This window comes from Pelophylax lessonae (assembly GCF_965119305.1).
Source record: "Pelophylax lessonae genome assembly, chromosome: 2".
Taxonomy (NCBI): Eukaryota; Metazoa; Chordata; class Amphibia; order Anura; family Ranidae; genus Pelophylax; species Pelophylax lessonae.
The window spans coordinates 611,310,411-611,335,084 of NC_138769.1; the positions used below are offsets into that span (position 1 = coordinate 611,310,411).

The window sequence follows — 24,674 nt, forward strand, 5'->3', positions numbered from 1 at the left end:
CAAGTATAGGGCTAAGGCAGATACTCAGGAAAGAGGAATAGATGGGGAGCTTTATGAATGGGTGGGGGATAGACTGTATAGGATCCCTAAGCCATCCCCGAGAAGTAAAGCCCCTTTGCAGAAAAGAAAGCTGGTGGTGCCTAAGAAATACCAGCTGGAGATTCTGCGAATCAGGCATGATGTACCACTAGCAGGACATCTAGTGTCCCGTGGCACAGCCCATAGGATTACACAGAATTTCTTCTGGCCCAATTTTAACCAGGATGTGCGACAATACTGCAAAACGTGTGACACGTGTCAACGGGTGGGTAAGCGGGGAGACCACCCTAAGGCCAGACTTATGTCCATGCCTATTATTGGGGAGCCCTTTTACCGCATAGCCATTGACATTGTGGGTCCCTTGGCCAGGCCTAGTCCATCCGGGAAGAAGTACCATATTTATTGGCGTATAACACGCACCGGCGTATAACACGCACCTCAAATTTAGGAGGGAAATTTTAGGAAAAAAGCTTACATTTTAAATAAACAGCATTGAACTCAGAACTTTTTTTTTTTAAATCAAATGCAGTCTTACCAGTGCCGTGAATGCAGCCTCATCAGCGCAGGGTTCATTCAGCCTCATCAGCGCAGTGTTCATCAATGCAGCCTTGCCAGCGCAGTGTCCATCAATGCAGCCTCGCCAGCGCAGTGTCCATCAATGCAGCCTTGCCAGCGCAGTGTCCCCCAGTGCAGCCTCGCCAGTGCAGTGTCCCCCAGTGCAGCCTGGCCAGCGCAGTGCCCTCCAGTGCAGCCTCACCAGTGCAGTGTCCCCCAGTGCAGCCTCACCAGTGCAGTGTACATCAATGCAGCCTCGCCAGCGCAGTGTCCCCCAGTGCAGCCTCACCAGTGCAGTATCCCCCAGTGCAGCCTTGCCAGCTCAGTGTCACCCAGTGCAGCCTTGCCAGCACAGTGTCCCCCAGTGCAACCTCGCCAGCGCAGTGTCCCCCAGTGCAGCCTCGCCAGCACAGTGTCCCCCAGTGCAGCCTCGCCAGCACAGTGTCCCCCAGTGCAGCCTCGTCACCGCAGTGTCCCCCAATGCAGCCTCGCCAGCACAGTGTCCACCAGTGCAGCCTCGCCAGCGCAGTGTCCATCAATGCAGGGCAAAGTAACAGCAGCCTCGCCAGCGCCATTGCAGAGAGCGGTGACATACCGGTATTTTAAAAAGGCCGCGCTGAGAGGCAGAGGGGGGCGGGCCGGACCAAGGAGAAGCGAGGACGAGTGGCCGCTGTCATCAGTAGTCCCGGAGCCTATGATAGACGTCACACGTCCCGCGTCCTGGCATTGGATCACTGTGCTGTCTATCATAGGAGGCGGGACTTCCTTTGAAGGCAACCACTCTTCCTTCCTTCTACTCGGCCCAGCCCGTCCCCCTCCTCTGCCTCTCAGCGCTGCCTGGACTGTTTTTTTTTTTTAATAGAGCGGCGTATAACATGCACTGGTGTCTTGCCCTCCATTTTTAGGAGGAAAAAGTGTGTGTTATACGCCGATAAATACGGTATATTCTCACCGTGGTGGACTACGCCACCCATTACCCAGAGGCAGTAGCTATGTCCAACATTGAAGCAGAGACAGTAGCTGATGCCGTGGTTAAGGTATTTACTAGAGTGGGGTTCCTTAAGGAGATTCTCTCTGACCAGGGAACCCAGTTTACTGCTGTGCTCACCCAGCAGTTGTGGAAGGTGTGCAATATTAAGCCATTGCTGCGCTCACCTTACCACCCCCAGACTAACGGTCTCTGCAAACGCTTTAACAGGACCCTCAAGCAAATGCTGAGGACCTTTTCAGATGCTTGCAGAGACTGGGAGAGATTCCTGCCTCACCTGTTCTTTGCATACAGAGAGGTACCCCAGGAATCCACTGGGTTCTCTCCCTTCGAATTACTCTATTGGAGAAGGGTCCGCAGACCCCTCGATCTCATTAGAGGTCACAGGGAGGGAGCGACAGAGCAGGAGGGGACACCCATAGTGCCCTATGTTCTGGAACTCAGGGACCGCATGGAGCAACTGTCTCTGATGGTAAGGGAGAATCTCCAGGCGGCCCAGGGAAGACAGAAGAGATGGTACGATCGGGGGGCCCGACAGCATATCTTCCAGGTTGGGCAGAAAGTCTTAGTGCTCAAGCCGGTGAAGACCAACAAGATGCAGGCATCTTGGCAGGGCCCGTATAAAGTAGTAGCCCAGGTATGTGATACTACCTATGTTATTGCCAGCTGTGCAGATGAAAGAATCCAGCGAACCTTTCATGTGAACATGCTGAAGGAGTGTCAGGAACGGCAGGAGGAGGTTGCTGCAGTATGTGCCCCTGCTGCGGATGACTCAGAAAATTTTCCCCTCCCTGACTTACTAGAGAGAGAACCCCAGACTGACCTCACTAGCCTTGTACAGCTAGGGGACCAGTTAAGCCCCACAAAGAAGGAACCGGCTAAGCGGCTTCTGTGGGAGAAACAGGCAACTTTCTCCCAAGAACCGGGCTACACGACCCTGGCTGTGCATAAGGTAGAGACCCCAGGAGGTGAGCTATGCGGCAGTGGAGGAGTATTTGGCCCTGGTTTGGTCACTTAAAAAGTTGAACCCTTATTTGTACAGACAGGAATTTTAATTAGTCACCAACCACAAGCCATTGGTCTGGCTTAACCGTGTCTCAGGAGACATTGGCAGGTTGCTGCAGTGGAGCTTAGCCCTTTAACCTTACAACTTCACCATCAGCTACCGACCCGGTAAGCAAAATGGCAATGCTGATGGGTTCTCCCAGCAAACAGACGTCAATCCGGCTGCCTAGTTCCAGACATCCCCAAGTTGACCCGAGAAGGATCAAGCCGGGTCTGCCGGAATGTCCCACAAGGAGGGAGCCAAATGTGATGGGAGTCACTTTGGGCGCGGGGTGACCAGTAAACTGGGGGGCACTGGGGATATGGTTTGGATGGCTCCAAATGGGACAGTGATATTCAGGAATGATGTCTCTCTTGAAATATGAAGATTTTATTCCCTATACATTGTGAGGTCCATGACCAGGAAGTACAACTCCTAATATGGGCATTCCAGGAAGTTCAATGTGGAGACTGACTGTCTATTGCTTAACGATGTTGCTTTTGTCTGAATAAGTAAATTGTGATATTTTTGTCTGAGGTGGGTTTCTATTCACCTATTGTTAAGTGTGCTAATGAACTCACCTGTTGTCTGCTAAGAGATGTATTGACACTCAGAGTAATGTGTATTGGGGGCTCTTTATGTAACCATTGTGTGATGTTGGGGGCTGGATTTGGGTCATTGTTCATGTAGTGACTGCATTACTTCTAACATGTATATAAAGCGTGTATTCCTTTTCAATAAAGAGTCTGATTCCTGCTTGACCCTCAATACAGAGCCTTGTTTCGTACTTGGGGGGGATTATTCGTATGGGTTTCTTGTTCGGCTGAGTGGAGTGTCCGGTAGCTGCCTTTGTGTTCAGGAATGAAATGTCCTAAACGACTGTAACCCCTTTCGTACCCGGGTGTCGTTACAGTATACTCCCACTTCCTGCTCTAGGATTCCGTTTTTTTCTGCCTAGTCAGGAGAGGTACCTGGACGATCTTCTTCTGAGGGCGGAATCGTCATTGGTCATGAAGGAGGACCTGGACATCACGGTGAGAACTCTGCAAGAGTTAGGCTGGATTCTGAATTTTCAAAAGTCAGCATTGACTCCGTCCAACAAGTTGGACTTTCTGGGTCTGACTCTGGATTCAGCATCAGCCCGGGTGTTTCTCCCGAAACCCAAACTATTAAAATTGCAAGCGGAAGTTTTCCATCAACTGTATCTTCTGTGGGGAACACCAGATCTGGACCTGTTGGCCTCTCGTCTCAACTGAAAGGTTTCAAGATTAGTTGTGAGGTCTCGGGATCCTCTGGCGGATGCTGCACATGCTCTGGTGGCCCCTTGGGGATGGTATCGTCTGATTTATGCATTTCCTCTAATACAACTTCTGCCGAGACTTCTATGCATAATTGAGGCAGAAGGGATTCCAGTGATTCTGGTGGCACCAGACTGGCCTTTATCGGTCCTGGTACGTGGGCTTGGTAAGTTGGTAGCCGATGCCCCTTGGCAGCTTCCCCTCAGGGAAGATCTTCTGTCTCAAGGACCGATCGTCCATCCTGCTTTATGATCGCTGGCTTTAATGGCCTAGCTATTAAAAGCCAGGTACTAAAGGATAGGGGTTTGTCGGGAATCTGTGATTTCTACCCTGTTAAGAGCTATAAAATCTACCTCTCTAAAAATTTACCATCAAGTTTGGATAGCATATATTTCTTGGTGTGAGTCTCGGGGAATTTCCCCCTGTTCCTTTTCGGTATCACGTCTTTTGGAGTTTTTACAAAAAGGTGTTTATCAACGTTTGGCCTTGGGCACCATTAAAGGTCAGATTTCATCTTTGGCAATTTTCTTTCAAAGATCGTTGGCAGTGAATTCCTAAGTTCGCACATTTGTGCAGGGAGTTCATCATTTGGCTCCCCCGATGAGGTCCCTAGTGCCTCCGTGGGACCTCAACTTAATGCTGTCGGCTCTCCAAAGGACGTCATTTGAGAATTTTCATGAAATTCCTTTACTTACCTTGTCACAGAAAGTGGTCTTTTTGATGGCAATTACTTCTGCACGCAGGCTCCCCGAGTCGGCTGCGTTGTCCTGTCGATCGCCTTATCTGGTGGTTCATTAGGACAAAGTGGTGCTTCGCCCCTGTCAGTCGTTCCTTCCTAAGGTCGTGTCAGGTTTTCACTTGAATGAGGACATTGTGTTGCTTTCGTTATGTCCTAAGCCTAAGCACCTCAGGGAGGTTGGGTTGAATTGTTAGACATGGTTCGGGATATTAGGGTGTACTTGATGGCGAAGGAGTCAATTCGGAAGTCGGATTTCTTGTTTATTCTTACGGAGGGTCCTCGTAAGGGACAGGCTGCGTCTGCTGTGACCATTTTCAGATGGATCAGGGAGACGGTGGTGCAGGCCTATTCCATTAAGGGTCAGGCTCCTCCTTTCCCTGTTAAGGCACATTCTACGAGGGTGCTCAGTGCCTCCTGGGCCTTCCGTAATTAGGCATCAGTGGTTCAGGTTTGCAAAGCGGCAATCTGGGCGTCTGTGCACACATTCACTAACTTTTACATAGTCGATTATTTTGCATCTGCGGATGCTGCTTTTGGCCGCAAGGTTCTGCAGGCCGCGGTGGCAGAGACTTCTGCCTCTTGAGGGTGTTTTATTCTGGTACGTGAGCTCCAGTTGTTCCTTTTTGAGTTCCTGGGTTACCTGGTTGGCTATGTTTAGCCCTGTTGGGAATAGTTTCTTGCTGTATTTGTTTCCCAACCCTCATGCTGATACTGCTTTGGGACGTCCCATTCGACTAATGAAGGTATGTTGTGTCCGTCAATGAACGAAAGAGAAAAATAGATTTTTGTCTTACCATAAAATCCTTTTCTCTGATGTTCATTGACGGACACAGCACCCACCCCTCTGTGGAGTTGGGTTATGTATTCTTCTGACACTGCTTGTTACTAAACTGAATCCTAGAGCAGGAAGTGGGAGTATACTACTTGGGACTGCCCCATGGGCATAGTTAAAGTTCTGTTAACTTTTTTAACCCTTTTCCGCCTAGTGTCCTACTTGTTGGAAGCGCAGCATAACCCATTCGACTAATGAAGATATGTCGCTGTTTCCATCAATAAATATCAGAGACAAGGATTTTACGGTAAGACAAAAATCCATTTTTTTTTTTCAGTGCAGCGTACCAGAATGCACAGGTTTCACATCTGTAAAAATGTGGTGCACTACAACAAAAGTGCATTGTGCAGGTGCTTTGGGGTACCATTCAAAATGAATGGCACTGTGTCAAATCACACTGTACTTGATTTGTTACCATGCACAAGATGTGCAGGAGACTCTAGTACATTGGTATAAACCTACCCCAATTCCCCTTTGTATTTTTTTCTGAACATTGTTTAGTTGTATTTGTGAAGTCGGTACCTTGATTGTTGATGATGATTGATCTTAAAGTCCTCTTAGTACTACCCTCTGTCACTATTATTTGACAGGATTGTACAGTAACTAACAGGATCACTGTTAAATTTTGGAGGTTTGAAATCTGCTATATCAATAAACAACTGACTGTCAAGTTACTGTATTTGAATAATTTTACATAAAATTCATGGATTTGAAAACACTGCTTTTTCTGTTAGAATAAAAGCTATGATTTAGACCAGCCTTTCTCAACCAGTGTGCCACGACACACTGGTGTGCAGCCAGAAGTCCTGAGGTGTGCCACGGGATCATGGGAGAGAAGGGCTGTCAGATGAGCCCGATCTCCCGATCCCCTGCCGAACTGTACATAGGCACTGCGAGGGAGCTCCGTCAGCTTCAAAAGGTAAAGTAAAGGGAGGAGGAATGTGCTGTGCTCTCTGCTCCCCCCTACAGTGCAGTACCCGGCTGAATGCGAAAAAGGTACTGTGCTAGAACGTTTTAAAAAGGGCATTATACATGTGTGTCTGTATTTGTGTACGTGCACGTGTGTCTGGATTTGTGCCTGTGTATTTGTGTACGTGCACGTGTGTGTGTGTGTCTGTGTGCGTCTGTGCGCCTGTGTGTGTGTGTGTGTGTGTGTGTGCGTCTGTGCGCCTATGTGTGTGCGCCTGTGTGTGTCTGTGTGACTGTGTGTGTGTGTCTGTGTGTGCCTGTGTGTTACTTTTAATCCTGAACCCCCCCCCCACCTATTCCTGTACCATCAGGGCTTGTTTGTGATAGCAGCAAGGAGACTACTGCTTCTCTGAAAAGCAATCCATGCTCAGATTGCTTTTCAGGGGCATTTGACAGGCGGTAAAGAGGCATTATGTTGCCTCCTCACCACCTGTTTTAAGCCTGTAAATGCAGCATCACTACACGCAACCGTGCAATGCTCACAGTTGCGGAGAAGTTGCAGTGCAGCCCCATTCACCCTGGGTATACCTCCAGCTGCAGCCACATCGTGTGTACACCCCCAGCTGCTGCCTCTGCAGCTAAAGGGAGAGAATTTGGGTGGTAAAACCAGCTCAACCATGTGGTTTTACCACCCCTCCAACCTGACATGTGAACAAGCCCTTGGTTGACATCTGCATGTCTGCGTGCAGGGCAGGCCATTGATTTCACACCAAAAGCACCCCATATTTTCCAGTGTGTGGGGTACCATTAAGAATTATTGGCACCCCTAAAAAGCAGAGCATTTGTCTGTCAGGAACAAGCACGATTTTGCGTGTGTTCCTCGACATACAGTAACGTGAACTGAACCTTGGACAGGGGTGCCTCAAGACTGAAAATTCTTTTCAAGGGCGCCCCAACTGGAAAAAGGTTGGGAAACACTGATTTAGACAGTATTAATTAGCTGGAAATATTTCTGAAACAAATTATTGAAGAGCATGAAAGCTAAACTCAAGAATTAGCATCTTTTTCTATTAATCACGAGAGTTAAGCAGGTCATAGATGGGATTCTTTCCTGCAACCACAGGTTTAAAGAAAGAAAATTGCAAAATTCCCCTATCAACACAGTCATTGTTGATGGTGGAATCCCTTACACTGGGCTTTTTTGTTCTCCCAGCAGGGGGCGCAGGGAGCCGTCCCTGCCAGGAGAACACAGTGATTATTGCTAGCGGCTATAGACACTCGCAATAATCGCATGTTAAAATCTGACATGCTAGTTGTACCCAAATCGATCAATGGATCAGATATCATTTTACATTTTGAAAAATTGCTCACATGTTGTTTATTAAGTCTTTATCATTTGAATTTGAACTTTTTTCTTTCCTATCAACCTACATGATCACAACAGCACAAATCAGCTCTGTGCAGGCACAGGAAAACAAAGGAACTTTCCTGCACTGGTGTCTGCTGGATGCATCAGATATTTACAGATATCTCCGCTCATTGATCTCACAGTATGATACGTAACAAGTAAAGTCACATGACTGCAGTTTATGTATACTGCAGAAAATAAGGTACTAGACAATATTTTCATGTTTTCTACAGACTGTAGCTTATGTGGTTATGTTGCTTTATTGTACCGAATCAATGGAAGTGGGTTTATGGACACTCTTGGAAAGTCAATTAGATATAAATGTTATTTTATATTGTCTGGTGTTTGTTTGCAGATCAATAGATGCTTGATACATACGTGGAATATGAGGCAAAACCAAAACCGGCCTGCTTCTGGAAGGAGTAATGGTCATTAGGAGGCAGATTCTGTGGATCATCATTGGCTAAATCAATGCAGCGAGGGGCACCATCTGCATAAACTTTCCACCTACAAAATAAAATTATTATTATTAAAGGTCCAGTTACTAGAACCAAGTGTTTAGTTACAAATGTATACAGGGCCTTGCAAGCAACTATATATAAATTTAAATCCTGATGAGATCTGCTAGCACTGTACACATTCCCATATAAATGTGCAAAATTCTACGGTATAAATCAATAAATGTGCTGTGCTATCCTCCCTAAATAAACAAATACGGTATATGTGCCTGGTGTAATAAATTATACCTTCTGTGCATATTACATCAGTAATGTAACCATTACATTAAAGCATGCTTACGCTCAAATAAAAATCCTTTATCATAAGTGTAAAAAATAACCACAAATATAAATAAAGTGAATATAGTTCTTAACAGAATAGTGCAATCCAGAGAAAAAAAATCCTCAACAGTCCAGTATAACCCAAAAAATTGAAAATAAACCATCTTCCAAACAATGCTTTTTCTTCGTGCAAATATCTTCTTTATATATGTCCCCATGCAATGCATTTAAGGGTAACTACACTTTCGTAGGGGAAAAAAATAGCAAAAAAGAAAATGACACGTCATATCGTAATTGAATGGTATTAAAAACTACCTTTCCATTTTAATCTTAATCAATATTTAATCTAATTAATATAATTTTTGGTGGTACTGCCAATAGGAACACGTTTAAAGGGATGCAGGCCCAGAATATTTCCTCAATAGTGCTCTGCAGCTGCACAGCTGAATGATAATTATGAAACCACTCTTATTAGACCCACTCAGCACAGAGGCACTGAGGAACAAACAGGGATTTCTTCAGAATAACAAAAGGTAGGAATCTTTCTGCAACAAAGGTTGTTATCCTTGCAATGTACATTGATTACCCAGAGGAGAATGTTTTTTCTCAATAAAAGTGAAGTTACGCTTTAAATTCAATATCAACAATGCTCCCCCACCATCAGATGTATTGTAATATTTGCAATCCACTGGCAAGGCTGTAACTTACATGAAATGAAGGAACTTATACAGCAGGAATAAGGAGGAATGAGAGTCTAAGAGATTAATCTATAAAGTCCTGGAAGGACAAAAACGTTCTTGACCTCACTTTGCTGTAAGGTCACACGGCATACATTGAGAGCACATCTGATGGTGGGGGAGAACGGTTGATATTGAATTTAAAGCACTGCATGGGGACATATATAAAGAAGATGTTTACATGAAGATAAGGCACTGTTTGAAAGACTGAAGAAAAAAAAAATTACACTTAAATTGATTTTTCCCTGCAAGCTCTCTTTCATTTGTAAACAACAGTTTGGAAAGCCAGTCTGTATGATGAAGCCACATTTTAGGGAACTTGGAACAAGATTAGAGATTTTTTGGATAAATTCTGGTGTCTCTTTGGCAGACTTGGGATGTTTTGCAGTAGACGCAGCTAATCCCTTTCTTGGCCTGGAGTACCGAGGAGTGGCTAAGACCTCATTCGTCTGGGCGGCGGACCTCCACCCTGTCAATGTAGATGGTCCCCCCGTAGTCCCACTGGGTAAATCTTTCTTTCAATTCTGGTTCTGGCGAGTCTCTGTATGGTTTAGGGATAAAGAGGAAATCCCATATGACCTCATCACACCAAAAGTCTCTGTATTTTTCGACAAACAGCATAACCTCTCTTGGAGCATAGGGGTAATCGTACTCATATTCAACTGTGCGTTGCATCCACCTTTGCATTCTGGACAGTCTGGGAAGGGTTTTTCTATTGCCCCTCCCAGGTGTAGAAAATGGGGTTACTACCCGCTGAATCATGTTTTCATATGCTGCATTCTGGTCCCGAGCCTGGGCAATGCCACCAGGAGGGGCCAAATCAGGGATCCTTTTACGTATGTTTCACAGAAACCCAGCTTTTGAGCTAATTCCCCTCTTTCCATAGCCTCCTTGGCCTTCTTATTGAAAGTCACTGCAACTTCAGGACCTGGGGAGCTGCTCCCAGCTTCTGACCCCCAGTCCCACTCTGTTTCATCAGCTGACCCCCAATCTGTAACGCTCCGGCGTTTGTTTAGTGAACTGGATATGCAGCTGCAGAATTTCCACTCAGTAGTCGTGCAGAGATGTGTTGAATCACCATATCCAACTCTCCAGACTTATCATTGTGGCCCAGCCTGCCTCAGCATGCAAATATACAGGCACTCAGTTAAGATGTTCCTGGAGTGATAGGTTGTATACGATAGTATAGAGGTGATGTGCTGAAAGGACAGGCTTGAGTAGTGATAGCAATGATAGGCACTCAATAGTAATGTTCAGGAGTGTTAGCAGATGGTGATAGATAGTATGCAGATAGGTTAGCAATCATGTACAATTAACAGGTGGTAGGGGACAGCAGATGAAGTGTACAGGAATTGCTAACTCAGTGCAAGGATATAGATGGTAGTAGACTCAAGAGCTAGCAATCTATGTAACAGTGCAGATGATAGAAATAGTAATGCATAGATAGCAACAGTCTTTAGTATACAAGAGTAGATAGTGCAAGTTGATGGGAAGGAATCCCCTGCGGGGTACTTATCACCAGTTGGTTTTAGAGAGATGAGGGGTCCGGTAATGAGGAGAAGGATCGGTAGCGAGATACAGGATCCGTAGCGAGATACAGGAAATAGCTGGAGGCTTCGGCAGCTCAGAGCGGCGCCTAGTGATGACGTCAAGAGATTTAAAGAGACAGGTAGCTAGATGCGGAAGAATTGGGCTGGAAGGGTACTGAAGGTACCAGAATCTTACACAATCATCAATCCCTTCCTCTATGGACCCGTATCTGCATTGAAAGGATGGGGATCCTATGGGCACAATTCCTGCTTCTTCCTCCCTACTGGTACTAGTGGGCGAGGCGTGAATGTCCGCAGGCCTTGTGGGCTGCAAAATTGTAAAAGGAGCAGACCCTGCTTGCTGCAGTGGTAGATGCATCTTCCGACCACCCTCCGGCCGCTTGTGCTGGCATGCATCCTCTTTCCAGAGAGCTTTGTGACCGAGTCCCCCTTACAGACAGTGCTGGACCACCGTCAGCTGGCATGGCCGCCAGCTTCATCATTAAGCGTAAGATACCCCTTCCGCCTCCTCTGAGGAACTTAGACTCTGTCCCGGTCACCTCCTGAGTGAGTCCTGACTCCCAAGTAACATACAACTTCTTGGGCCCGCCCTCACTCCTCTCTTCCCGCAGCAGCAGATAGCCACATTGCCCACATTGGACCCACGCTGGCATTAACGTTATGTTAGCACATTGGGGACATACCGCTCCTAGGTACTCCAGGCCACCTCCCGTGCACAGCGCGAGTCCTCCTTCAGGCACCATCCGGATGCCTGTATCCCATACGATAGTTGGGCTTGGCTGGTGGATCTGCTCCGGTGTCTGCCTAGCAGGGTCTCCACCGATGGCTGCAGCGATAGCGGTCACGCTACTTTGCTCTCTCACAAACGCCATGTTTCTCTCTCCTACACGTGTCTCCCTCGCAGCCACACCTGAAGGAGGGCGTATTATTAGGACTCCCTTGGTCACTCCTGATTGGCTGGATGTTCCCGCTATCTCCACCCTTTTGCCATGTTGGGCGGTAACTCCTCCTGCTAGGCAGGTCTGTGTGAAGCGCACTTTCCCGTGCGGTACAGTAACTCTTCTCCTGCCATGCTCTCTTACTCTAGCCCACAGGGAAGTTGCTGTAAAGCGGACCATGTCACTTGCCAGACATGCATCCATTCTCCTCACTTGCACCAGGGCCACAACTGTGCCTTCCTCTACTGAAGCCAGCTGTCTCTCCTTGCTAGGCAAGAGTAATATCCCGCTGTCAGACGCACGGTCGATAGTTCTCTTCCTAGCCACACATGTACAGATATCCTCCATACTGTCTCCGAGGTTAGTCCCACTGCCTCTCCCAGTATGGCCAACTGCAATCCTCACAGTATCCATGCACTCACTATACAGAATAAATGTCCCGCTGTCGGATGCACGGTCAACATCAGTCCATATAGCTTGTACACACACCTGGCCTCTGGCACCTTGCTCCCCGTGCCCCTGGCCACCGTCTTCTTGTCCCCACTGGGACCTCTCCCTGTTAAGCAGTTGCAGCATTTGTATACTTTCACTCCTTTCCTCCCTGCTTTCCAATATCTGATAGCAGAGTACATGTCATAGTTCATGTGCAAGGTTCCCATAATTCTACAGGATTTGCTTGGACACTTGCCCGCAGATCCGGCCTCACACTTGAATTTTGAATAACAGTTCTGGGCACAAAAATTGACTTTTCAGACTTTTTCTCCTGCTGTTGCCGGCCCAGTAACCAATGGCAAAATTCTGGATGAGCCCCCAAATGTAGCAGGATTTCCAGGCATTGAGCCTGATGTGGGTCTGCCATGGTCACTGGTAACACTAACCGCACATTAATGCTGAATGCCCAAGTGTGAGATTTGAGACAATGAACAATCTCTTTGTTTTGTTTATTTTATATGGGGATGTGAGAAGGGAATGAGTGGGATACTCCTCTGGCTCAACTAGGTACAAATCGGGACACTTTGTGAAAAATGCCTTTTAGCGCTGACTTGATGCTGGCTGAATGCCGACCAGCGCTTGCTGGCGTTTGAAATCACTGACTTGCTTGTACTGTACTGAAGACTGACTTCTGACACTCTGGTTAGCTCAAAAGTCCTTGACACTGCTCCCTCCAGTCCTTCCTGACTGAGGTAGCCTTTAGTAACACTGCTGCTGCTGCAACTCTCAACACTGTACACTCCACGCTGTACACTTCCATATACTTCAGGGCCCAACCACTGGCACCCCCTTTACTCTTCAGGGTCAACACTGGCACCCCCTTTTACTCTTCCTGCACTGGCTAGCTAGCTCCCGGATCCCTCTGACCTTCTCCGGAGTGGTCTCCTCTCACTAGGCAGACCCCCCAGGTGCAGTTTGCAGTACTCACGACTGGGAATGCTTTCCTGAAACTCAACCCCTCTCAGCTCCGCTGTTCCTCAACACACCGGATCCTCTCTGTAGCTCAGCTCAGCCCTCTGTCCCCTCAGGCAAGCCGCCGGGGACACCCGATTCCTCTTGACAGGAGAAGAGACAGCCATACTCTCCCTCCTGGAACTCTGCTTCCCGCCAAAGACGCTGCGCCATGTGCTCCCCTCAACTTATACCCATTCCCAGAATGCTGTGTGGCAGAATCTGCCTTTCTGGGGTAGATACAAGCCTGGGTGTGCTATTGGCCGGGTTTCCTCCACCGCCCAATGAGAGCCCTCATTGAGTACAGTGGGGAGACTCCCCAGTCTCAACAGCCCCACCTGGGAACCATGATAACCTAGCTTAAATTCATGGCCCTGCTGATAAGCAAACAAGGCCTACTACACTTTACCTTGCACCTACCTTGTAGGGTGCTACATCTACAATGTTCTCTTCTAGCAAGGTAACGGAGACAGTGTGTATCTTTCTCCAGTCAAGAAGAGAGAAAAAACACAGGGGCAGGCTACACAGTGACTGATCAGTAGGATAGCTATTTAGAGGCTATCACAGTGATCAGGTGTGTTTTAGGGTGTCACTCTGTCTGTGTTTTCAATTGTGCTCCTGTATTATCACCCTGTCACATGGGCTACTGATGGGGACTACAAGTGTCCATTTTTACACACATTATGCAGATATGGTCCACTATTGTTACCATCAAGAAAGTTACCCTGAGAAATGGCAAAAAAACATCATTGGAATAAGTACATATACACTAGACATGTGTGATTTGGGGGCATGGCTGAACCGTTCATGTGAGCAGACGTGCTTCACATCGGCTCCGACATCCTGCTTACCTTATCCTGTTGTGGGATTCCATCTTTCCCTGAAATTGAGCGACTGCTTCGTGCCCGGTGCGGTCACGCCACTACCGCCGTCTCCGATGCACTTAACAGAGACATGATGACATGGAGGAAGGAGGAGAATCATGCCGCCGGGCGGCCTACACAACATGGCAGATCCATGCTGCCACAGCACTCAGGAAAGGCCACAGTATCCAAGCTGGAAAAGTTTTCCGAATTACCCGGCCAGGCTTAAACCCTCACAGGCAGCCACACAGCCATAGCAGACACTTACCTCTGGAAAGAGCTCGCTTAACCCTCCTCACTTGGACAGGCCGCTGGCGGAGCATATGGCCACTGACTCTGCAGCTACCATGAGTACCTATGCCTTCTCTGCACATGCAACAGGGGGGGCCCTGCTACCACTGAATCTAATAACCCCACATTGCAGGATGTTCTTACTGCGGTGCATACCTATGGAGCCTCTCTCACCAAATTGTCGGTGGAAGTTAAAAGCATGAAGGAAGGCATATTACACATTAGGCAAGATATGCAGGAAATCAGAGACTACTGCTCTAGATGGCAGAGTGAGCACTATAGAGGATGACTTACAACCACTTATTCATGATGTAAACCTAAATAATGCCAAGTCATCAGATAATGCAAACCGGCTGGAGGATATGGAAAAAAGATTGCGACGGAGTAATCTGCGTATTGTGGGCCTGCCTGAGAAGTCTGAGGGCAAAAATCCTGTTGAGTTTATTAAGCAGTGGCTACTGGATACCTTTGGCAAAGATAAACTCACTGCATTCTTTTCTGTTGAAAGAGCTCACAGAGCACCATTCAGGGCTCCGCCACCAGGTGGCAACAATAGATCATTTCTGCTGAAGCTTTTGCATTTTTTTTTTTTTGATTATAAACGTTTATTGAATGTAAATGAATACAAAAATATATATGCATTGTCAATGATAAAATATCAGTATTACAAGAGCCGTATGAACATCTCATGTCTATAATAATGAGAAATATAAACAGTAACCAACTTAAGAGTGTAAAGTTAAGAATATGTTAACATCATCATAAAGAAGGCAATTCAAGTCTGACAGGTAGAGATAAGGTAGGATTTTACCTGTTAAGCCATGTGAAAACATGTGTGATAGAGCTAATACTTCTAAAAAAAGTAACATAAAACGACTTTATATCTGGGATAGTGTAGATATACACAAGATTAGTAGGACTTATGGTGGGCCTCCCGTCTGCCTCAAGAGGGGACGCCCTGTCCGGTCAACCATTAGTGTGGCAAAAGAGACCATCCTTCCAGCACATAGGGAAGCAAGGATCGTATCCCATATTAAATGAGTATGGAGCATTTATAAATAAACCAGGGGTTCCATTTTTGATCCCATGTGTTTTTGGAATTTGTAATAGAATGATGATATGCTTCCATAGATTTAATATCTTCTATTCTGTGATTAACCAGAGCATATGGTACATTGGGTTCTTTCCATTGTTTAGTTATAGACCATAACATTGCGACACATAGCGTATGTATCAGACGGGTTAATGGTTTGGAAACGTCTGGGATGTCCTGAAACAATAGACATTGTGATGGAGTGAGTGTAAGGTTTCTACCCGTAATTTTCGCGCATGCGTGGAATATTTCCGACCATGTGTCTTGTATTTTAGGACAGTCCCAGAATATGTGTTTAAACGAACCTGTATCATTGCATCCTCTAAAACAGTTCGAGGAGATCTCTGGATAAATTCTATTCAGTTTTTCAGGTGTATAATACCATCTAGTAAAGAGTTTCACGGCTGTCTCCCTAACTCCCAGTGATCTTGTCGAGCCGCGTAGGTTCGACCACATGTTTTGCCAATCCCTAGCCGTAATGGTTTCCCGCAACTCCAATTCCCAATCCGTCATGTATTTCAGTTTAGTCTCAGTATCATGCGGATTTAGGGTGGAGTATAAGGTAGAGATGTGGCCTCCCCCCAGGGGGTTTTCCAGGCATATTCGCTCAAAGGAACTGAGGGGAGTTCCAGATGGCTGAGCATGATAGGAGGTGAAGTAACTCTTGATTAAATCGTAGTTTAATTTTTCAGATGAAGGAGCATTCTTGTGTTCTGTCAAATGCTCAAATGAGTACATGATTCCTCCATCAAAAAGGTCAAATAACGTGGTCAGTTTGTTTTTAGACCACCACGTAAATTGGTGAGGAGAATGAAATGCTTCCTTGAATCTGGGGTCCCCCAAAAATGAAGCACCCAATTGAGGAGTGGATGTTAAAGAACTATGCTTATTTGCAGATCTCCAAACTTTAAGGGAGTCTGAAACCACGGAATTACGTGTAGAAATTCCACGTATAGGGATTGTTGGGTCCCATAGCAGACCGGCTAGATGAAATGGAGCAATAGATTGTGCCTCAAACGAAACCCATGGAGAGTTCGTCGGCTGAGTGTGCCAGTATCCAAGCTGGGAGAGCCTACAACTTATGTAATATGGCCAAATCTGAGGGAGACCCAAACCCCCCGATCGTTGGTGTCGATAAAGAATGTTAGCGGCATATCTGGATTTTTTGTTACCCCAAATAAATTTATTGACAAGTGATTGAAGTTTGGAGATGAACCGTTTGGTGAGACTTATAGGTAGAGCTCGAAAAAGATATAACATTTTAGGAAGGATGGTCATCTTAACTGCTGTTATCTTCCCCAAAAAGGACAGATGATAAGAGGACCATATTTGTAGTAGACTACGAATCTTGGTCATTAAGGGAGGGAAGTTGGATTGGAATAATGATTTATATTCTTTACATAACTGTATCCCAAGATAAGGGATGGATTCGGAAGCCCACACAAAGGGAAATGCATCTTTTAGGTTTAGGATGTCTTGTGGAGGAAAGTTAATTGGTAACGCAATAGATTTTGACATATTAATAGTTAGACCCGATACTCCTGCGAACTTCTCCAAAACTGTCAACAAATTTGGTAGCGAGCGCAAAGGATCTGGAATAAAAAGTATAGCATCGTCTGCATAAAGGCTTAATTTATATGATTCTCCGCCCTTCTCATATCCCCTCACCCCATCATGTCTTCTGATAGCTATAGAGAGAGGTTCAATGGCCAGGGCAAATAGCAGGGGGGATAGGGGACATCCCTGTCTAGTGCCCCTGCCTAGCGGGAAGAAGTTGGAATTACAACCTGTCATTCTAATCCTGGTTTTGGGGTTTTTATAAAGGGCCATGAAACCATTTAGAAACTCGCCTGTGAGTCCAAATCTGGGGAGGAGATGTTTAAGGTAATCCCAGGAAACACTGTCAAAGGCCTTGTGAATGTCAAGACCCAATAGTAATAATTGTTTTTTGTGTAGGTTAGCATCTTGTATGACGTTACAGGCCAATCTAATATTATCCGTAATTTGGCGATTTGGAATAAAGCCTGATTGGAAGGTGGAGATGAGCTTATGGATTATAGTTGATAGTCTGGCTGCAAGAATTTTACTAAATAGTTTTAGATCGTTGTTAATAATTGAGATTGGCCTGAAATTCTGGGGACTGGAAAGATCTTTATTGGGTTTTGGAAGTAATACCATATTAGCAAAAGACATCTCTTCAGGGAACTCGTGGCCTTTTAATATGTGATTGAATAACTGAGAAAGTTTAGGGGCAAGAGTTTGAGAGAAAGTTTTAAAGTAGATGGCAGAAAATCCATCTGGTCCCGGGGCTGAGGAATTGCGGAGAGATTTAATGACCAGTTCAACTTCAGTGTCCGTGATCGGGGCATTTAATCGTTCATAGTCCGATTCCGATATAGAGGGTATTGGAATTTCATCCAGCCATTTCTGGGAGTCTAGTGGGGCTAATGAAGATGGAGGGGATAAAAGGTTTGAATAAAATTTTTCAAAAATTTCCATGACTTCCTTGGGATGGGAGGTAGTCAAGCCCGAAGACGTGTTTAGCTTATATACATGTGGTGGTCTGACAGATTGATTTAATTTTCTGGCAAGCATTGTGGAAGAAGAATTTCCATACAAAAGGAATTTGGATCTAGTGTATTTAAGGGATTTCTCGGCATTTTCAGAGAGTATGTCATTCAGTTCTTTCCTTTTTTGATCAATACAGGTTCTGGTGTTCATGTCATGCAGTGTATTGTAGTTTTTATAGAGAGTTTGAAGATCTTTGGTCAGGGTTTGTATTTTGGTGGTACGCAAACGATTTTTCCTAGCCGCCAATTCAATTAGTCTTCCTCTAATAAATGCTTTGTGTGCTACCCATGTATTCTGTATAGAGGTGTCGTCAATGGGATTGAGCCCGAAAAATTCTGTAAGAGAATCCGAGACCTCTTTGGAATCCTGTATATTCGCCAGTATTGAGTCGTTTAGTCTCCATGAAAATGGAGTGGGGGAGAGGCCTATGCCCTTCGTGTCATATATCACCATGTGATGGTCCGACCATACACACGGGAATATATCTGCAGAAACAGAATTTGCCAGTACCACCTGAGATGCATACACATAGTCTATTCTGGCTGAGGTGTTGTGGGGGTTAGAGTAGAATGTGTACTCCCTAGCACCCATATTTAAACATCTCCAGGTGTCAACTAGTTGAAGAGTGTTGAGTTTTCGTTCCAAAATTTTAGGGAAAGTTTTAGAGGAGGGAGAGGGGTTGCTCCTATCTAGGGTTGGATGGGCAACCATATTGAAATCACCCCCTAGTATTATGTGGGAAGAGTGAAATTTCTCCAATTCAGCGAAAAAGTCAAGAAAGAATTTTACCGTAGCACCATTAGGAGCATATAGGTTTGCAATTGTTAACGCTTTACCCAGGATGCGACCCCTGATGATTATGAAACGGCTCTCTGGGTCCTTATAGCAATCCTGAATTTCAAGTGGGAGGGAGTTGTGAATGAAGATAGCCACCCCTCTGCTTTTAGAGGAGAAGGTGGTATAAAAGGATTGATTATATGATTTATTAAAAAATTTGGGGTGATTATTGACTGCAAAATGAGTTTCTTGTAGTAACAAGATTTTTGCATTAAGGCGTTTGAACTGGTGGAACGCCTTATTGCGTTTATTAGGGGAGTTGAATCCCTGGACATTGTGGGAGATTACTTTAATTGCCATTTTTAAATGTGTGTTGAAGTTCCTTTGGCAATGACATAGTGTTAAAGGAGAGGTGCAAACTTAATGACCAGGTGTTCCACCCATCCAAAATAGCCCGAAATGTGGGAGTGACATCATGGGAGTTGAAAAAAGTGGTAGTGCATTTTGACAGAACCCAAACCCAGCTGAGGCAAAGCAGGGCATGGTAATGACATAAATTCTCATTACAAAAGTGAATACAAGGCATCTTGTGTATATATCTCAAGACATTTGCATATAGTTTATCATAATTAGTAGTTACTATAAACATGTAACAAAAAAGAATAAACCAGGGTCGGTAGGCTGTAACCGTACCGGAACATAAAAACCTGAACTGGAGGAAAATTCCCCCTAAACAGCAGATCGAAAGCCAGCAGCCCAAAGGGATCCCCGCAAGTCTCAGGGGAGAGAGCCTTGGGGGAAGGATCCCACTGAGGGGGCTGGTGTCTGTCAATCCACTGAGTGCGTGCGTCATGTACAAGCATGAGACTAACGCATAAGGCCATTCGAGAATTGTTAATGAACAAAAATATAAAGCCTCAGTTGTGTGAGTTTATATGAAAAGAACCGCAGTAAACTTTAGTGGCAGCGAGAAAAACCCAAAAGTTAACTAATAAATGTCAACAACTGGTCCTTAAAACAGATATCCAGAACTACTCTCACTAGTCAATTTGTCCTTATAGTGAATAAGGCATTGTAGATAATGAGAGGGTTATGTAAGATTGCTCAAATCCAGTACCATGTTAATTCTGTATTGATATCCTTGAAGAAACTTTGTTTCAGTGGAAAGCTGCTATCTCCTATTAGGCACCTCTGGATGGCAGTAGAGTGCAAGAATCTGGGTATAGTAAGCAGTGTCATTTAAATAATGTGGTAGATCAATGAAGCTCTAAATGAAAGACAATAGGCGACACTGTCCCTCTGGTAAGATGAATGCCACCCGTCTGGAAATTCCACTTCATATTTTTGGGTTATATCCAAGAAGGAAGTGACTATTATTAAGGACCAACATAGAGGAAAAGTGCATATTAAAATGCAGGGGGATATGTGAACAAAGATCGCTAGAATGTGTAGGGGACAAATCAAGCTAAATCTTGTCGCGGTCTTCTGCGACTTCTCCTGGAGGCTGGTGTCTGCCATAAGGGTGATAGGCGGTGAGCAGGAGCGGGCGAAGGAGCCGCTGCTGGATCCATCAAACCCAATTTTATTAGGGTGTTAAGGCCCTCTTGGACGTTGGTAACTATATATGTGGATCCATTGTGTGGTATTATCAGTTTAAAAGGAAATCCCCACTTGTAACGTATATGAGCTGATTGTAGAACAGAGGTGATCTCTTTTAAGCCACGTCTCCTCTCAAGTGTAGCTTGCGATATGTCTGGGTATATTTGAATTCTATGACCGTCAATCAGAATGTTGGGGGTATTCCTTGCTGCTCTTAGTATCTCCTCCTTGGTGATAAAATCTTGCATGCATAATATCACATCTCTTGGGGGCTTGTCAGTCGGGGGTTTGGGACGCAAAGCCCGGTGGATTCTGTCACATCTGAACTGGGAATCAGTGGTTTCAGGAAGTAATGACTTGAAAAGTTTGTTCACAGTGGGGACAAGGTCAGTGTAAGACTCTGGAATGCCACGCAGCCTCAGATTTTTTCTACGGTTACGATTTTCCAAGTCCTCCACATTAGCCTGTAGTTGATCAAAGGCTGAACTGAGAGACTCATGATCCCTGCTCAACTCCTTATAGGCAAGGCAGAGCTCATCATGTTTAGTCTCAAGTCTATCAGTTCTACCCCCAAGTGCTGATATCTCCTGAGTGAGAGTATTAGCCGTTTTATCTAGCCCAGCCTGAAACTTAGTGATTAGCTTTGTGTACATAGCCTCCAGGCTATTGTCAAGGTCAGCCTTTGATAAAGGGGTTGTGTACTCACTGTTCGGAGGGGGGGTAGCGATCGTTGCGGCCACCGGAGCCGGAGAGGAGGATTCGACATGTGCCTGGGGGCGGGCGGCGCCATCTTGGTCCATGTTTAGTTTTTCCCTTGCCCTGAGAAGGTAATGGGTTAGGGACCTCTGCGGCGTTTTCCGGTTCTTTCTGCGGCTGGACGACATACACAGAGGCTGTAGCTAACAGGGTGTGATCAAACGAAGCTTGTGAGATGTGTTCAGCTGGACCCTGTCAGCTTTTTCTCGGCCGTAGCGAGCGGAGCTCCTGCACTAGGCTGCCATCAGTCCCGCGCCGCGCATGCGCACCTGCCAAGCTTTTGCATTTTAAAGACAGACATTATCCTAGGATTGGCAAAACAACAGCCTAGTCTGGAAATTCAGGGCTCCAAGGTCTCTATATACCCGGACTTCTCTGCGGCTGTCCAAAAGCAGAGGGCAAGATTTACTGGAGTTAAAAAACGTCTTCGGACCATCCCCTTGGTATACTCAATGTTATACCCAGCTAAATTGCGTGTGGTGGCTAACGGAACTGTTCATTTTGTTGACAATCCTAATATGGCGACTAACTGGTTGGATCGCCAGGAGCGCAGTTGAATGATACCCTTGGACCTGCGGAATGCAGCGGATGCCTGTTTACAGTTTCCTACCTTTTATATAATGGAGCCTACTAGATGGCATACAGGAACTTGTTGGTTTTCCTCTCTTTTTGTTTTTTCCACTCACATTCTCTTACCCAGCCTGGTGCCGTCACCTGACGTAATTTGGGCTTAGCCCTCACCAACTCACCCTTGCTCACCTTACCCTGCGGGGTTCCATTAGCCTGGTTTCTCCATGAGACTAACCGGAAGCAGTTTGGCTCTCTGGTTTCCACATATTTTCTTTTTTCGGTTTGTTTTTGGATTTACTTTTTTATTTTTTGTGTGTGTTGTTTTTTGCCTCTGCAGACTAACAGCTATCTATTCCTGTGGATCTATACAGGTTCTACCCCGGTTGCTTGGTCAGTCGTCTCTGCACCTTATCTTGTATAACATGGGGTTCCCCACTTCTGGGGGCCATGGTTTATGTACTGGTAATGTAGATGGCTAAGCACATTAACTCTGTTCTCTCCTGGAATGTTAGAGGTTTGCATGATGCTGTCGGGACTATTGGGGGTGATTCAAATAATAATAGGTAAAATAAAAATGATTTTAAAAGCCATGTATATTCATATTATGCATAAAAGGTTCTGAACAGGACAGGATCCATCTTGTTTTTAAGGTGAAAGAAGGTTCATATATGTCTTGTTGCAAAATGTCTCTTACAAGTTTACAAAGGGTCTATGGTTTCTTTTAAAATCATAAATAAGAGGCCTTTTGACATCTCTATCAGATAAGACTTAGTCAGTCTGACCAGATGTTAAGGGGATGGTAGTGCCAGTCTGTCTATAAGTATTTAACAATAGACAATGGCTCAGTGTTTTTCATCAGACATTTAAAGATGAACCATATAAGTTTTCATAGATACATCATTATGTGTGAGAAGATATTAGCCATAATTATGTCATTACATTATGTAAGGCATATACGTATATATTTAGGAATGTTATATCACATTTTGGGTTTATATTCTTGAAGTAGTAATCTTACTTAGAATTCTTTTTCTAATAAGTGTAAGGACATATGTATCTCGTCACTAATTACCTCATTTCAGAGAAGTTTGTGTCTAAGTGTTCAGAGGTATCATAGATCTTCCTATCCTAGACTAGATGTCTGACAGTTATGTCAGAATCCAAATAATTAATGGACTCTCACTAGTCAAGAGGTCAATAAGGTCACTTGTAAATAGTAGGCCATTGTATGTTGTGACGTATGTTAAATACAAAATTTAATGAATGGTACGATACTGCCCTCTATAGACGAAATGCCAAATGCAGTTTTGAGATAATTCTGATATTTCCCATATAGAAATATTATATTGTCTTAAAAATATAATTATTGAAATGGCATTACTTGCCAAGGTGAATGATGGAGATACAGATGGATATTTATGTATGTACTGGGAGTCTGGACAAAGTTTATATGTGTTTTATGATTACTCTTACATATAGAGAAATCATCCTTTAGTTTTATTATACCAAGTATTGGGTTAATTATCAAAAGAGGTGTGTCTCTGACCTCACCAGTTTAGGTATAGAACATCCTGACCAATTGGGATAATGTTTCATCCCTCTGGGTTTAACTTATGGTAATTTTTATAGCTCTTTGTTCTTACCCTATAAAAGAACAGCCCAGATATGAGAAACATCACATCACTTTACACTACTGACAACACACCTCACACTTACACCACACACGCTATTACATTCCTCGATAGACTCATCCAGACATACTCTATTTGTCCATCATTCATCTGAAACTTGAAGGGAAACCACCATCTTAAGAAAGGCGTCCATCTTAGGACTCTGGTAACGCCCATTTGAAGCTAGCGGCCATCTTAAGTGTGGTAATTATGCCTTGCTATGTTATTTGATTTTATTCAACAATTGTTTATTTCCTTCCTTATATGTTTTATATTGCATATTTAAGGGTAATGAGATTACAATCCCAGCCGTATAAACCATGGTAGATTTTTCTCTAAATAGCTGATTTTTGTTTTTATACATTTTTATTAATATCAGATTAAGTGCATTATTTGCAATTTTAAGTCTTCCGTTTTGCATGGCTTATTCTCACTCATCTGCAGTGAAGTGACTTTCGGCTATGCATTGCGCAGACCATTGTAGTCTGTTTATATAGAACATTAATTTATGGCTTATACTATACCTGGGAAAAAATGGTAATCTTGCTTTCGTTTTGCTTTCACTTTGTTTTACTTTCACTTTCATTATTGAGCTAAACATCACATTGCATTGATTGTTTGAAGTTAGTAGTTTATGTAGAGTTATATTTTTGTGTCACTTCTTGTTTGATCATATATTGTGATTTACATGTCTTGAGAATAAATATTTTTATATATATATTCCATACTGTAGACTGTACTCACTAAGATTGGTATATGCTTTTAAAAAGAAATTAATCAATTAAAAAGAATTCACGACATTGATTCATGGCAATAGGTGAAGACTCTCCTTTTTCACAGATCTTTGCTTATTAACCATAAATAAATACACTGCTATATTCAGAGCAGTATAAATATTCTGATATAATTAAGTACGAGCGCAAGATATTTATTATTAAATATTCTTACATATAATGGAGGCACTGCTGAGATAATTATTGATTTCTTACATATGCCAATCATAAATATTGATCAGGTGACATAATCAATAATTGAAAAAAAAAAAAAAAACATTTTTTTTTTTGGAAATTTTTTTTTTATTAATTGTGAATGTTGATAGAAATGCCTTAAAATTGCCTACAGCAGGTAATGTTCACGCTGCCAAATCTGGCAAGGTGTGAGTCCCTAGTGGTAATGCCACAACCCCAGTAGATTTGGCACAGATCATAAATGTGTGAAAGCACC

At 44.4% G+C, this 24,674-nt stretch overlaps 1 protein-coding gene across 1 annotated transcript in view; it reads right to left on the reverse strand.

The window, feature by feature from the left end:
* Window positions 1–24,674, reverse strand: part of LOC309548492 (polyunsaturated fatty acid lipoxygenase ALOX8-like) — a 171,734-nt gene that overhangs the window by 120,306 nt on the left and 26,754 nt on the right. The window contains exon 4 of the mRNA XM_082248439.1: window positions 8,192–8,320. Within this exon, the coding sequence (XP_082104565.1) occupies window positions 8,192–8,320 (129 nt within the window). The remainder of the gene's footprint in view (window positions 1–8,191; window positions 8,321–24,674) is intronic.